The 16167-nt window shown below is 31.8% G+C and overlaps 2 protein-coding genes across 2 annotated transcripts; both read left to right on the top strand.

Moving 5' to 3' along the window:
- Positions 1-490: 490 nt before the first annotated feature.
- Positions 491-1253, top strand: LOC114169351 (Chaperone DnaJ-domain superfamily protein). Its single transcript, XM_028054484.2, has one exon. It carries the CDS (start codon positions 569-571, stop codon positions 1055-1057), a length of 489 nt encoding a protein of 162 aa, XP_027910285.2. The 5' UTR covers positions 491-568; the 3' UTR covers positions 1058-1253.
- A 12275-nt stretch (positions 1254-13528) lies between these two features.
- LOC114173983 (uncharacterized) lies at positions 13529-15901 on the top strand. The gene has a single exon (XM_028058698.2). It carries the CDS (start codon positions 13675-13677, stop codon positions 15661-15663), a length of 1989 nt encoding a protein of 662 aa, XP_027914499.1. The 5' UTR covers positions 13529-13674; the 3' UTR covers positions 15664-15901.
- Positions 15902-16167: the final 266 nt, after the last annotated feature.

Raw genomic sequence — 16167 nt, 5'->3', positions numbered from 1 at the left:
AACCAAAGTAGTTACAAAAATATTAAATAATTAATTTTTTATATGCATACATTTATTTATTTTTCTTATAAATATTTATTAATATTTAATAATAATGCATTAACTAAATAAAGTTGAAACAAAAATAACAGAAAAATTAATATGGGAGAGCAAAAGAAAAACGAATTTAGCAGAGAAAAAAATAAATAAAGGAAAGTATGAAATGGAAATGTGTGAGGGAAAATTAGCGTGGAAGTTGAAAAATTATAAAAATGCAAAAATAAATATGAGAGCGATGTTTAAGCGAGAATAGTAGTGGTGGAACCGAAGCAGAATTAAAGATAAGCGAAAACCAAGCCAGATACGTATTGAGTCAGCTAACGCCCACAGGATAAGTTTCATTCCCGTGTTTCCAAATCCAAACACTCCCAAACCACGCCTCTATTTTATTCACTGTGGGCTCCACACACACTCTCTCTACCCTTCCTTTTATATATTCACAACCCTAACCCCATTCCCCTCTCATATTCAATCCCAATTCCCAAATCAAAACCTCTAACACAGCTTCTCCACTTCAAAACTATCGAATATGATTTCTTCTGTGGCCTTTCAACCGTCTCTTCCCGCCGTTAACTTCTCCGGTAAAGCCCTGACTTCGCCGTCCAGTAAGGTCAGATCCCGTCCAATAGTCGCCTTCGCCACCGCCACCGCCACCGCCACTGCAACCGAGGAAGCTCGATCTTCCTGGACAGAGAAACCACGCCCTTCGTATCTCAACTCCTCCTGCTCTTCTCACTACGATATCCTCGGCATCCCCGCCGGTGCCTCCAGCCAGGAAATCAAGGCTGCGTATCGGCGTTTGGCCAGAGTCTGCCACCCGGACGTGGCGACGATCGACCGGAAGAATTCCTCCGCGGACGAATTCATGAAGATCCACGCCGCGTACTCCACTCTCTCGGATCCTGACAAACGCGCCAACTACGACCGCAGCCTATTCCGGCGACAACGGCCGCTGTCAACTGCGGCGGTGTTTTCCGGCTACACGCGCCGGAACTGGGAAACGGATCAGTGCTGGTAGTGAGTCACTGAGTCGACTCGCCGAGCGAAAGTGAGAAGACGCGGTTATTGAAGCGCTTTTCCTTGCATATAAATTATTAATCACTAATTCGTACGTAGGGTAGAATAGACGGTACTAGTACTCAGTGCTACATGCCACTTGTAATATAAATTTTCATCAAATGACAAAAAAAACGAAAAGAGAATTGAAATGGTTATACTCCTGTCCCCAATAAGTTCGTTAGCTTCTTTTACAAGTACATATTTATTTTTAATTAATTGACAATATCTAAGGTTTATAATTAATTAAGCACAATCTGTTCCTGAAATTGCGAAAAGCATGAACATGGTAACATGATTGAGTATAGAAAGTTATTCTTTGATGTTTCCATTAGCGGTGATCGAGATCTGTGATGTTGATTGGGTTAGGGACAAATTAACCTAAATCACAAACAATGTTAATTGGCACTTTCTGTAAACAAATTTGCTTGATTGCTTGCTTGGTGTAGTGCATCCTAGAAATTCGGAACCATCGGTTGTTTCTATTGTTTGTATTAAAATAAAAAGTCAACACCATTTGGCGTATTCAGAGTTGTTCACATAACGAACGAAATGCCAGAAGCCCAAGGTTTCTAGAAGAAGAGGGTTACCGTGCCGTTAGTGCGATTCCACTGTCGGTTGATTAATTATTCGTTGATTTTTATTTATTTTAATTTAAATTCCCGTCTATATACTTTTCATTTCCCCTTTTTGAATCATCCAAACCAAACTCGCAACTTGCACAGCACATGAGTGGACAACCCAAGAATGGTAAAGTGCGTTTTCCATTGAAATTGTGAACCAAGGTTTTGTTTATTGTATCTGTTCAATAATGTATCGAAGTTAACATCAAAGCATGTGTTCAGTTAATTTAAAATTTGATAGGTGTTTATGGACAGCCATATCCGCTACAAAAGCATTGCATAAGTGGCATTAACGTTTATGACATTTAATGATACTATATTCAACCAACTGTTCTCGAAGATTTTGTTTAAACTTTGTCTGTGTTCACTTTTCTTAATGTGCCCAGACCCGTGGGATCAGCTTTACTGTCACGGATTATTTTTTAATTTTTTCTCTCTTGTAACATATTATTGATTATTGAGTGGCTTGCTAGGAAAAGATTGGCTGCATTTGAAAATTAATGGTTTTAAGCATTTAAAATTTAATATTATAAGGATTTTAAAGTATGGTTATTTGATTTCAAATTAGAAAATTCAAGTTTCTGGATGGGAATTGCTTTCCTACTTATAGTAATACACGAGTAAAAGATTGGGCTTTTGCGGATAATACTATTGTTATAACATTTACTTATAATCGACCTAACTTTCTCTAAGGATCAAGAATTGTAATTATTGAAAACTTAGATTATCTTTCCCAACCTAAGTTAGAATAAGAGTGTTTAATTATAAGCCAATTTCGAGATGTTACGAAGTGAAAAATTTTACCTCTTCATTATCATTCTTGATGATGGTTCGAGTTTGGAGGATGTGATTCGTATGACGCTATAGGCCGATTTGGAGATGTTACAATGTGAAGCATCTCACTCTTCACTATCATCACTAAAAATAGTTCTAGTTTGGGAGATTGTGATTTGTATAACATTCATGGGTTGATTTGGAGTTGTTATGATGTGAATCATCACGACTTTTCATTATCATCTCTAATAATAGTTTGAGCCTAGGACATTATGATCTATATGAAGATCATGAGTCGATTTGTGAGTATATATCCTTTGCAAAATAGTGGTGTATCAACTCAGTTACGAGATAATGTTGTCAATCTCTATAATGTCTAATAGGAGGGATGTTTTGGTATGTTAACCGACCATGATACTACTCCTCCTATATCAACACCACAAAGCACAGAGGTAATTAGTGTGTTGGCTTGATCACGAGAAAAATAATTATCACACTAGTGTGAGATAAGAGGAAGAATGATCTTTATAAATAAAGAAAAATCACAAAAAAAAAAATGAGAAAACAGATAATTTAGACATTAGAAAAAGAAATCAACTAAAAATAAGTATCTTCGATTTAAGTTTTATCTTAAGTTAGACAATAATAATCTTTAATTATCCTAGTCTAAGTATAATTTATAGTTTAAGTGGTCATAACTATAAATGTAACAATTTATCATGCTCATGCACGTTTAATCAAATATTTGCATATCCTTAATTAACATAACAAATCAATCTTCTTGCCTTAACCTATAAAGTTGAGTAATTCATTATAATATATATATATATATATATATATATATATATATATATATATATATATATATATTTATATATATATATATATATATATATTAAAGATGAATAAACAACCTTTATTTTTGACACTTGAAAGATCATAATATTTGAATAACAGAATAAACTATCATTTTAAAAGTACAAAAAAAAACTGAATACGTCTCCATAATTATTCTGAATATAGTGGCAGAAAATAATTCAGAAATTGCGAAAGAAATAAAAAGGAATTATTATTATAAACATTTTTTCCTCCTCATGGTGTGACTTTTGAGGCTGTTTGAAAAATAATATAATTATTGTGTTGTGATGGTATGTCGTATGTGCATTGGTTCTAGAACGAAGATACAGAGTGATGGGACAACAAACATATCCTTTTCCATCACTACAGTGCACAAACTATCTTCCACAGCACAATCATAAACCACTATTCAAATACGCAAAATCAATAACAGATGAGAGAGAAAATAAATGCTTCTAGATGCATAAACCTTCTAGATACATGTCTGGGACCTCATCGGCTGCTACTACTCCAACAAGACAAAGGGGCAAGTAGTACAACATCATTTTTTTACACAAAATCACAAATATTGCAAAAAGTAGATTAACCCAAAGGAACCTCTCTGCACTTTATTTCTCTAACTAGTATTCTTCACTTTTCATTATTTACTTTTTTGGAACTTAAATTTCCACGTCTGTTTGGATGTTTCGGTGACAATTTTTTTCACAGTTTAGTTTTCAGGTCAGATTTGAATAGAATTGTTAAAATGGATAATCTATCCTGACCTACCTCCTCCATACATCACTTATTAATTATTTAGTAAGTCAATTTGATGTAATTTATTTATCAGAAAAGAATTTAAATTCGGTTTATTATGAATTGGTGGGTTAAACGAGTTGATTTACAGACTTATTTAATTTAAAAAAATATAATTTTTTTATTTTTTTAGTCAAATCTAAATTGCAGTTCTAATTAAAATCTAAATAAACTTCAATATAATCCAAATACAAACCAAAATCTTAAAAATACAATTTATTTATGTGTTGACTAAAAAAACAACCTAACCTGATCTAAATGCAAAGTCCAACCTAACAAAAAAACTTATGTGACTCTTTATTTGGGAGTTGGCTCACCAACCAAACTTACCACGAGTTCAACCCAGATGAGCTTAGTTCCAAATGAGTTAAGTAAAAAGTCAACCTGCATTAAAATTTGTAAAAAAATTTAAATCCAACCCAATCCAAACCCATGGTGAACCAAATTATTTCACAGATTTCAACTCATTTTGATAACTCTAATTTTTTTTCAAAAAACACAACACATAATATTGATTTTGTTCGACATTTCAAACATCTCCTCTCTTTATTAAAATTTCAAATTTGATGTCATGATTTAGAATTACACAAGAAAATAATTTCTTCAAATTAAAACAAAGTCATAGACAATAAATATAAAAGCAAGTGGTTCCATACTTCAAAGTCTACATCAATAAATACTCGACACAAATATTATTAAACAATTCTTCATTAACTCGTAAAGACTGTCCTTAGTCATGCAACATTTATGAATTAGTGAGCTAAAATACTTAATTCGTATCTTATTCTCATTTCTAAATTTATTTGATATTTATCCTTTTTGAATAAAAGATAATCATAGATGATTTATAACAATTGGAGGAGAAAGAAAAAAAATAATAATTTAAAGTTGTTCAATTAAAATGTATCAACTATTTTTTTTTCCTGATCAGGTAGATGATAATAAAGAAGCAAAACAAACGCAAAATTTCATTCATATTCTTAATTTACTAATTATAAATATTTCCTGATATGCCTTTATCTGGTTTTAGAAGTATTGAGAATTATACCGGTAGATTTCCACAAATTTTTTATTACATTATTCCAAATATTTAATTTGAATATCTTTTACCAAAGATTTCAAATAGTTCATTATGTCAAAATTTAATTTTATTGTAGTGTTATAATTATTATTAGTATGAGGAGTTTTCAAAAAAATCAATTGCAGTAATATTTGAGTTATTTTTAAATGGACACATGGGTTGAATAAATTCATGGTGACTTTAGTTCATTGAAGTGTTGAATTTTGTAGTTTGAAGAACTAACCATTATTTGAAACTGTTAATTAGCAACCAAAATCCGTTTAAAAATAGTTTCTTCCATTGTTTGGCAGAGTCCAACACTCGAGTAATAACAGAAAACGAGCCACGGGCCCATTGTAAGCGAGCCCATTAATTTTGGAGAGAATAAAAATTCGTCAAATTTAACTATTTATTTTAAGTGTTCATGTCACTATATAAATATATATTTTAAAACAATGAAATAAATAGAAGAAGAAAAAAACATTATTTTTAGTTTCCGTTAAACAACCTTAAAAACACTTTTTTTAAAAAAAAAAAATTGTTTCTGCCCTTTCACGTTTTCTGTAAACTTAACAATTGAATTAAATTTGTATATTTGTATTGATGATGGGTTATTTAAGTTGTAGAAGCGTATGAAATTTAAAACGAAAATGATGAATGATTTGGAAGATCAAAGTTCTACAAGCTTCCATATGATACCAAACATTGACTCATTCACACGACAATAAGTCTTCTACATTTTCATTTACGATTTCTTTCTTCCTTCCTTCAAACCTCGTGCATACTACAAACCTGCATAAACTAATATATAACATATGACCAAGATTTTAATAATATTATATTTTTTAAGGTTGAAATTTATTATAATCTTTAATTTAACTTTGTGATATTGGACAATTGCCTCGAAGGTTGAATGTTTTTCAATCAATTTAATTGTTCAGACTAAGCTTTAAGGATGAAGGTATGAATCTCAAGAGGGTGCATTTAAATAATGTAAAAATGTGTGGAATGCTAGACATTTAATCTAATGTGTTTCGATTGAAGAAAATTATGTAATCCCTTTTGAGGTAAGAAAAAAAAAAAAAACTCAATTGTTTTAATAACACCCAACAAATTGTTATGGAAAACTGAAATGAATTTAATTTACATATACACGATTATTCTACAATACTTTTACATTACATTACAAATTGTTATGGAAAATTGAAATGAACTTACATTACATATACAATTGAAATCTCAATTTTATTTATTTTAAAGCATTATGTCTACGAATCTCAATTTATGTAAAAACAAACTAGCATTTAAATATATCTTGAAATACTTATATTAAATGTATTATATCAAATACATACATTCTATACACAAATAACTGAAAATGATGTAAAGGTTTTTTCAATTTTTCATTATCATCATGTCTTAATATGTAAGATTTAGATTATCAATAATAAAGTTAATGTATCTTGTTTGAATAATAAGTTCACATAGTTAATACACAAAACTTATTCATAATAACATTGAAGGTATTTGAATTATTGAAACCAATGTTATCATATTATATACTCAAATTCAATCCATTTCAACAAACACTAATCCCGTAATCATAAATTTTTCAATAAACGTCAATCTAATTATCATAAAATTTTCAACAAAAACAAGTCCAATAACCTTATATTTACATTCACTTTATTCATATATTTTTATAAACATCAATCAATAATCAAACGTTTCCATTCAATTTACTCGTATTATTTCAATAAAATAACAAATGAAACAATTTTTTTACTCTCATTTACAGTTGAATCAATGAACCTTAATCTACATTTGTATTTTTCATGTTTTTTTTCCTATAGGTCGATGTGTACGTACTTGCGCGATAACTAATTAATGCATGGCCCAAGCGAGATCAAAGTTCTTAGATGTAGGCCCAGTTTAATTTTTTTGGGTCTGTAGGATAGTGGGCCTCTAAGGGGTTTTAAATATACTGTTTCTTTCTACACTTCCTTTTTTCTCCCTGTGAGTCATGCACCTCCCTCCTTTCTTCTTCTGCACCTCAACCCTCACCTTCCTCACACTTCCTTTTTCATTTACAGTGACCTTCGATCTTACTATGGGGCAAAGATACTTAGAGTTTAATACGGGCTTTATTTCCTCTCTTTTAATAATACACTACACAGAAGATAGTGATACTTTATATCTCATTTGGAGAAGAAAAGAGATATGATAGGACCTACTTTGCAGTTGAGTGAGAAACTTAAATAGGGCATTTCCCTTTTTCTTATCACTAAAAACAAAAAACAAAACTATATTGTCATACATTTTTGCTAACAGCCCTTGTCACCATATGGTCTCTAATAACATTATTGGTTGCTCCAGGTAATCCATAATATTCACAAATCATTATGTAACGGACTCACTCAGAACTACACGTAGCAAGCGGACGAAACGTCATATAAAAACCAAATTTTAACAACTCAAATAAAATATACATATATTCATATTTGTTCTAGAAGAAAAAGAGGTTTATTGCTCTTAATCCACAAATTGGGTGTACCGGAACAAAAATTATGTTAAAAACCCTAATTAAGGCTTTTAAAACTTACTCATGAAATGAATTATGACCTCACTGTTGAAAATTGAACGTGCGGAAATGATGAGATTGGGCATGGTTGGGAAAAAGACCTGTGATATGTAGAAACAGTGTTGTTTGGTAGATAATCCAGACGATGTTGCTTCCAGGAAAGTTGAACCAATGAGAAAGAACATGCATTATAAATACGATTTAGACGTCTATGTCTCACTGATACTTACAAATAGGAAACTAATGCATGTTTCTCAGCTAAATACTAAGGAACCAATCCTGTGCCTGCATGCAACATTATCAATCACTTCGCGGAACACTAATGTTAATTTGTCACCACATTTTCTGGCAATTACCCTTGTCCTGTTTCCTACTTTGTTTCGTTGCTAATGCCACTAAATCAGTCCTTTTTGACCACTGATATGCAGATTTCCCTTTAAAGCCAAGTATTATAAAAGGGGTTAGCGATCACATATATCGTTGTACGAGTTACGGAACACCGTGCAATATTTGGTCCACTACCAATAGAATTCAAGATGAGTGAGTTATGTAAATGAAGAAAACTTTGATTACAAAAAACAAAATATTTTATTAGTCTCAGACCTCTTGAGGTATATTTTTGATAAATAATAAAAAGAAAAACATCGTTATCTTATCCACATATATAAAACAACATAGAATTTGGAGACATATCGAGTTGAACCTACTTTATATGGAACTCATTGTTTACAATCTGAAAGGCAATGGGACCCCAATGTCAGTAATTATATGTTGTCAAGTTTCGTATCTGTCGTGTGTTTGGGACAGAAGGGCTTGGGATTGGGGTAATCCTTGTTCATGTTGAATAATAATGGTCTTATAAAGTTCAGGTCCTGTTACATCTCCAACCTTTTGGTCATCCCAAAAGCCACCACCTTTTGTCTCTAAAACTTTAACTTTTCACTTTTTTCAAACTTTCTTTTTCTCATAATGATTTTTGAGGGGCATTTGAGTTTACTAGGATTTCTTTTGTTTTTACAAAGCATTTGAATATCTCTTTTTCTAAGTGTTGCATAGAATTAGGATTAGCATTTTATGGTACATGTTTTACACACATTTATAGTTTTATTATATATTAATTTTATTTTATGTTTTTAGTTTATTTATCTTTGTTTACTATTTTGGATATAGTTTTTGTTGATTCTAACTGTATTGGATTATACACTTTTAAAACTTTAAAATTGATGAACGGATAACTAGATTCGGACTCTTTGACTATTTTTTATGATTTTTAAAAGTTCAAACAAATTAAATATAAATACGTTGCGACATTTGCATGTTTTTATACTTTGATTTATTAAACCTAATTAGACCCATTATTTTTTGGAGTTTGTAACATTAGAGTTTAGGTTTACTATCTATTGTAAAGGTTAATTCTAACATAACACATCCATAAAAATTAATAGAACAGTTTATAGGATTTTAATTTTCCTTTCTCTATTAGTCATCTTTTCATATTCTTCCATTATTGTATTGCAACTTTTTCTCTATTAGTCGTCTTTTCATATTTTTCCATTATTGTATTTCAACTTTTTTATTTACTTTTGCTTGATATCCGTCGTCAATTTTAATTTATTTTTCTTTTCTCTAATTTCAATTGTGTTATCTGGATATCAAATTGTTTCTGAAATTAGAATTCAAATTATAAATTAATTGAATCTTTGCTAACTAAATATAAATTAAATTGAATGATTTGTATAATTAATTTAGTCCATTGATTAAATTAATTAATTAATTGTTTAATTTGAATTTAATCTTGAGATAACTAATTTTTTTTTCATTGTTTGGTTGATTGAATTTGTGCATTGATTTGTCTTGGTTGATTTCAACTTTTATAGTTTTTAATTCCTAACCTCAATTTTAATTTACCAAAAAAATATTAAAAATAGAATACAAATCGATACGTATCCTTATATTGTGTTCTCTAAATTTATAAAACTCTGCATTTTTTTATATTTCACTTACTACAATGATTATATGCAAATAACAGCAATGGTTTTGACATACCATGTGAAAGATTGAATTTGTGATGAACATGCATGATAGAGTGCTTATAATGTTTTCCCAATTATTGGTCCAAATTAATCATTGCTTTTCAACTTTAGTGTTTGAATGGGCAGGGGAGAATACATACGTGGTGATATATGGTATTTGCATGTGCAAACATTTGGCTGGGCCATCATGTGTTAGTGAAATAATATTCTGTGATTGTGAAAAACCAATATCTAATAAATATTAGTATTTTATGTGTGTCCAAATTAGGACTACCCAAACTCTAAATTCAACTCATTAAAAATATATCAATATAATTTGATAATATATTTTAGTGGAATAATTTTGTATTACAGTTTTTCAAACTTTAATGTATTCAATATTTTCATTTTTCAAAATTATTTATATTTTACTGCGTCGTTTCTTTAAAAGTTATTATTTATTATTTTTAAAATAATTTTATTCAATAAAAAGTTTTATTAATTATTAATTTTAATGATCAAATGATTGTTAATTATTATAATAACCAATTTAGATTCTAATTTATAAAATTAAAAATTATTAATTATTAAAATATTTATTATTATGAATAAAAGATTATAGTTAATTTCTAAATTAAATTTTAAAATTTATTTATCAAAAAAAAATATTAATTACTTGCTACCAAATGAATTTATTTCTAACTTAATTTCTAATTAAAAATTGAAAAATTATACTTTTTTATTATAATAGTAATTAATATTTTTTTTATTTAGTCGTTGATAATAAATTATTTTTTTATAGCCTTAATTACATTTTGTAATGTTTATATTTTTTATTCCAAATTACTATTTATCTTGGTTTCAAGATGTTTTTTCTCATTTTCTAAAGAATAAGTTGAGATTTATAAAACTTAAAACATTTTTTTAATCATAAGAACAAATTAAAAATACTTAACTTACTTTTCAGATTATGAATATTATAACCTACATTGAAATCATCTTAGTTTCTTAGTTTTCCTATTGAAACCGATACGTATTATTTTTAAATCCTTTTTTTTTTAATTTAAATTTCACTCCTTTAAGTTAATTATACCTATCTCTTTTGTAACTAACACTTTCAATATTTGGAAAAATGAATTTAATCCAATGGCTAAATTATACTCTGGTTCTTGATTTATTAAAAAAATTGGGCTGATTCCTTATTTTAAAAATGTCTATTTTGATCTTCTAATTCTTTAAATCTTTCAAGTTGTCTTCTTATTCCATGTCATGAACATGTTAGTGTTATTTTAAAAAGAAAGACAATAACAAACATTTTCATATAAAGTAGTCAATTGAATAACAAAAGAAAATTTGAACCTCTATACATTATTTTTTATTTGAATAATTTATTATTTTATACTATTTGGATAAATTTGTACTTTTTATCTACTTATTATTTTCTTTCATAATATAAATAATTTTTTCTTTTCTTTTTTTATATTTTTCATGCTTAAATATTTTAAAAATAGAATACTAAATTAAATATTTTAATTAAAAAAATGGAAAAGTAATCTAACTTTTTTTATTTTGGCTTAATTGTCTTTTTTAAATATCGTACTCGTTAGTTATTCCTTTATTCAACTTCATCCCATTATCCATTAAAAGATTTAATGAAGTAATTTAATTTAAAAAAATAACAATATGTTTACCTTTTTACTAAATTGTTTGATTAATTACTTGTTACGAAATCACAACTTATTATCGGGTTAATCACTTATTATAAAATTACATATAATCGTTAATTAATAGTTATGATATAATAATAATAATAATAATACTTTTTTACATTTGAGAATGAACCACTCAACTATTATTATATTATTATTCTATTATGACATACTTCTTATACTTATACGAAAGATAATCTAATATAAGGATGACAAAAACATATGTGCATGCAGATATTCGCAGAAAAAATTCATGGCGAATAGTTAGTGTTTGTGAGTGTTTATTATTTGTGTATCTTAATATCCACTTATAAACGGATCGGATACATGGATTATATTCATATCCGTAGATACTCGTTAATCGCAAGAAATTAAAATTATATTTTATTAAGTTAAATTTAATTAAAATTAAAATTAAAATTATATTTTATTACATTAAATTTAATTAAAATTAAAAATAAATTTATATTTTATTTTATTTCCATAGTTTTATTTAACAAATTATAAAATATATATCTTTTTTAAATATTTATGGTGAGTTTTTAAAAATCTACGAATATTTTTTAAACGGTACCTGACAGGTAAATAAGCAGGTAACATATGAATTTTTTTTACGGATCGAGTTACAGGTATGCACTATCTATATCCCACCCGACTCATTGTCATTTCTAAATCTACTTCATAATTTGGTATTAAAATTATTAAAAAAGTATTGATAATTTTATTTTAATCATAATATAACTATAATTAAATGTCACATTATTGATTTTTTTTATGACTAGTGAGTTCAAATTAAACAAAATCGATAAAATAAGAAAACTAATAATAATAATAACATTTATTATTCATTCTCAACTCGTCTTTTAATTTTAATTTGGTCGGACACCAAACTAACTAACGGAAACAATGTACATGTTCTGACCAAATAATACTTGACCGGGAACAAAGTTATTCTATATTGACTGTGTCTATATGTATCATTACTAAAATTTTCAAAGTATTAAAATGAAACATTCCTGGTAAAATAGTTTGAATGTAATTATTACTAATTAAATATTTGAGTCAAATATAAATAAATAAACACATTTAAATTTTCTTTACCTTTTAAATGTTTAATATTTTAACGCAAATCAAAATCACTATATTTGTATTCATGTGGCTGAGATTATATTAATCCGACACCAAAATTTATTATAAAAAATTTATTTATATATTTGGTTTAATTAGTTAGATGATACTCATTTACTTTATATAGATGTCAATCGATTTAATTTTTGAAAAAATATTTTAATAATGTGTCAAACAGTATAAACAACTCAAATACAATTTTGAAATGCATACGAAACATTAAAAAAATTTAACAAAATTTGATTAAAAAGACTAAATCCATATATTTTAAAAAAATAAAAGACTAAATTGATCTAAAATTTCAAAATAGACTAATTTTAAAATTAACTTAAAAATTAATGGTTAAAAAACATAATTAACCCTTACACTTATTACACCATATTACTTAACGTATTTATTGGATTATATAGGTACTATAGGATAAAAAGGAATTGGTGTGTAGGGTCCATAAAATTAGTTAGATTATTATGATATAAAATCTACAACATATTCGAAGATGTACTGGTTGGATCGAAGGGTCCAAACGTATTGTTTGACATGGATTGAAGCTCCACATGAATCACAGTTACCCGTTGCCATAAATTAACAAGAGATAAGTGAAGGGTGAATCCTAATACAAACTCAAATGAGACCAAACACAAATTAAAAAAAGGGAAAGTGCAGATTGGTACGTGCGGTGGTTGTTCAGTACGCAGTACAGATTTTGTGGGAAAAGGCAGCTGTGAATCTCTCTGATTGCTGAGGTAGATTCCTTTCTAGGTTAAGATCAAACTTCAAAAGCACGAAAAATAAAAAATACTTTTTTAGTACACAAATTAATAAAGAAAAGGACGTGTCTGGTTGTCACAGCTTAACGAGAAGCAGACCGCGTTTGTTCATTATAAAAAGAGAACTGAGATGGAAAGGGCGTTTGCGTTTGACCTCGTAAAACAACCTCTGCTTCTTCAACCATAAAAAACCATTCATTACTCTTTCTGCCTCAAAACAAAAATATTCGATCCATTTCATAGTGTTTTCATTTTCATGTTGATTTGCTCCCATGGGGGACATAGTCAAGAAGATATTGGCCAAACCCATCCAACTCGCCGATCAAGTCACCAAAGCCGCCGACGAGGCCACTTCCTTCAAACAGGAATGCGCCGAGCTCAAGTCCAAGACGGAGAAGCTGGCGGCGCTGCTCCGTCAGGCGGCGCGTGCCAGTTCCGAACTCTACGAGCGTCCCACGCGCCGCATCATCGATGAGACAGAACAGGTCCTCGACAAGGCTCTGGCCCTGGTCCTCAAGTGTCGCGGCAACGCTCTCATGAAGCGCGTGTTTACACTCAACCCTAGCGCCGCCTTCCGCAAGGTCTCCTCGCACCTTGAAAACTCCGTCGGGGACGTCTCCTGGCTACTCCGCGTCTCCGCCGGCGAAGCCGGCGGCGAGTATCTCGGTGGGCTCCCTCCGATAGCCGCGAACGAGCCGATCCTCTGCCTCATCTGGGAGCAGATCGCCGTTCTCCACACGGGGTCCCCGGAGGAGCGGTCGGACGCAGCGGCGTCGCTGGTGTCTCTGGCGAGCGGCAGCCAGCGCTACGGGAAGCTGATAATCGAGGAGGGCGGGGTGGGTCCCCTGCTGAAGCTTCTGAAGGAGGGGAAAAGCGAAGGGCAAGAGAACGCGGCACGTGCCGTGGGTCTGTTGGGGCGTGACCCTGAGAGCGTGGAGCACATGATCCACGTTGGGGCGTGCTCGGTGCTGGCAAAGATCCTGAAGGAAGGTCCTATGAAAGTGCAAGGTGTGGTGGCGTGGGCCGTGTCGGAACTCGCTGCGAATTACCCCAAATCTCAGGACCTTTTCGCTCAGCACAAGATGGTGACTTTACTGGTTGGCCACCTCGCTTTCGAAACTGTTGAGGAACACAGTAAATACGCTATTGTCAGCAAGAAACCCACTTCCATCCACGCCCTCGTCGTCGCCAGTAGCAACACCAACAACAATAATCTCCGAAAGCACAATCTCCACCACGACGCCGAAATTCCCACACGCATCCCACATCCCTTCGGTGAAGGACCGCGAAATCTGCACAGAGTAATCACCAGCACAATCGCAATGCACGCTGCCAACAAGCAAGGAAACGAAACCAATCAGAATAATCAGAGCAAGAGTAATGGGGTTGGTAATGACGGTAAACTGGGAAACAACAATCAGAATCACCAGCGAAACTATTCACATTCGGGGATTAACATGAAAGGAAGGGATCTGGAGGATCCTGGGACTAAGTCTTACATGAAAGAAATGGCAGCGAGGGCTCTCTGGCAATTGGCCAAAGGGAACTCCCCAATTTGTCGTAGCATCACCGAATCACGAGCCTTGTTGTGTTTCGCTGTTCTCCTTGAGAAAGGAACAGAGGCCGTGCAGTACAATTCGGCGATGGCGGTGATGGAGATTACGGCGGTGGCAGAGAAAGATCCGGAATTGAGGAAATCGGCGTTCAAGCCGAACTCTCCGGCTTGCAAAGCGGTGGTTGATCAAGTGGTTAAGATAATCGAGAAAGCGGATTCGGATTCAATCCTTCTGATTCCGTGCATCAAGACGATTGGGAATTTGGCGAGAACGTTCAAGGCTACCGAGACAAGGATGATTGGGCCGTTGGTGAGGCTTCTGGACGAAAGGGAAGCGGAGGTGACAAGAGAGGCGTCGATTGCACTGGCGAAATTCGCCTGCACCGAGAATTACCTCCACGTGGATCACGCCAAGGCCATTATAAGCGCCGGCGGGGCTAAACACTTGATTCAGCTGGTCTATTTTGGGGAAGAGATGGTTAAGATTCCGGCGCTGCTTCTTCTCTCCTACATTGCAATGCACGTTCCCGACAGCGACGAACTTGCCCAGGCCGAAGTCCTCGGAGTCATCGAATGGGCCTCCAAGCAATCCTTCGTGGCCCATAACCAAACACTCGAGGCCCTTTTGCTCGATTCCAAGAGCAAGTTGGAGCTTTACCAGTCCAGAGGCCCCAGAGGATCCCATCAACTACATTTACATCACTAGCTTTCATTGCAATTTGTAAAGTTTTTTCACCCTTTCACTCATTCTTTTTTCTTCCACCATTCTCTTCATTCTCTACACATACTCACTTACATACTTGTTTTTTCCTCATCCATCTCTTCCACCTTTCCCACTGTTACTCCGACCCCACAGAGGTCAATCTCAGGTTCAATTGTAAGCTGCACATAACTGTAATGTAAGGGTGTCACGTACGAGAAATTAACGAGTCGTTTTTGAATAATTATCATTACCGTCTCTCCTAATTTTCTGATAATTAAGTATTGTTCCTCTTTTGATTAAGCATGAAACGAGACCATACACAAGCAAAGTATTTCACTTTTTATCTTTTGAGGTAATTTTTTAGCTGGAAGTAAAAGGTGTTGCAGGTTTTGTTTCTGTAAGTTCAGCATTCTTGGCTGGCTGGACCGTAGAAAAGAGTGAAGATAAAATAATTTATTAGTTTGAATGATTCGTCGGGTTTCGGGGTGAATACAAAGTAGGGAATAA

The sequence above is a fragment of the Vigna unguiculata genome, chromosome 2, assembly GCF_037176805.1.
Source record: "Vigna unguiculata cultivar grain cowpea cultivar isolate G323 ecotype 2 chromosome 2, ASM3717680v1, whole genome shotgun sequence".
Taxonomy (NCBI): Eukaryota; Viridiplantae; Streptophyta; class Magnoliopsida; order Fabales; family Fabaceae; genus Vigna; species Vigna unguiculata.
Note: the sequence above shows the minus strand (reverse complement) of the source record. Positions and strands in the feature narration are given on the sequence as shown.

Bases quoted from the DNA above. Each gene is read 5' to 3' on its own strand.
- LOC114169351 (XM_028054484.2), top strand. From the start codon at position 569: ATGATTTCTTCTGTGGCCTTTCAACCGTCTCTTCCCGCCGTTAACTTC.
- LOC114173983 (XM_028058698.2), top strand. From the start codon at position 13,675: ATGGGGGACATAGTCAAGAAGATATTGGCCAAACCCATCCAACTCGCC.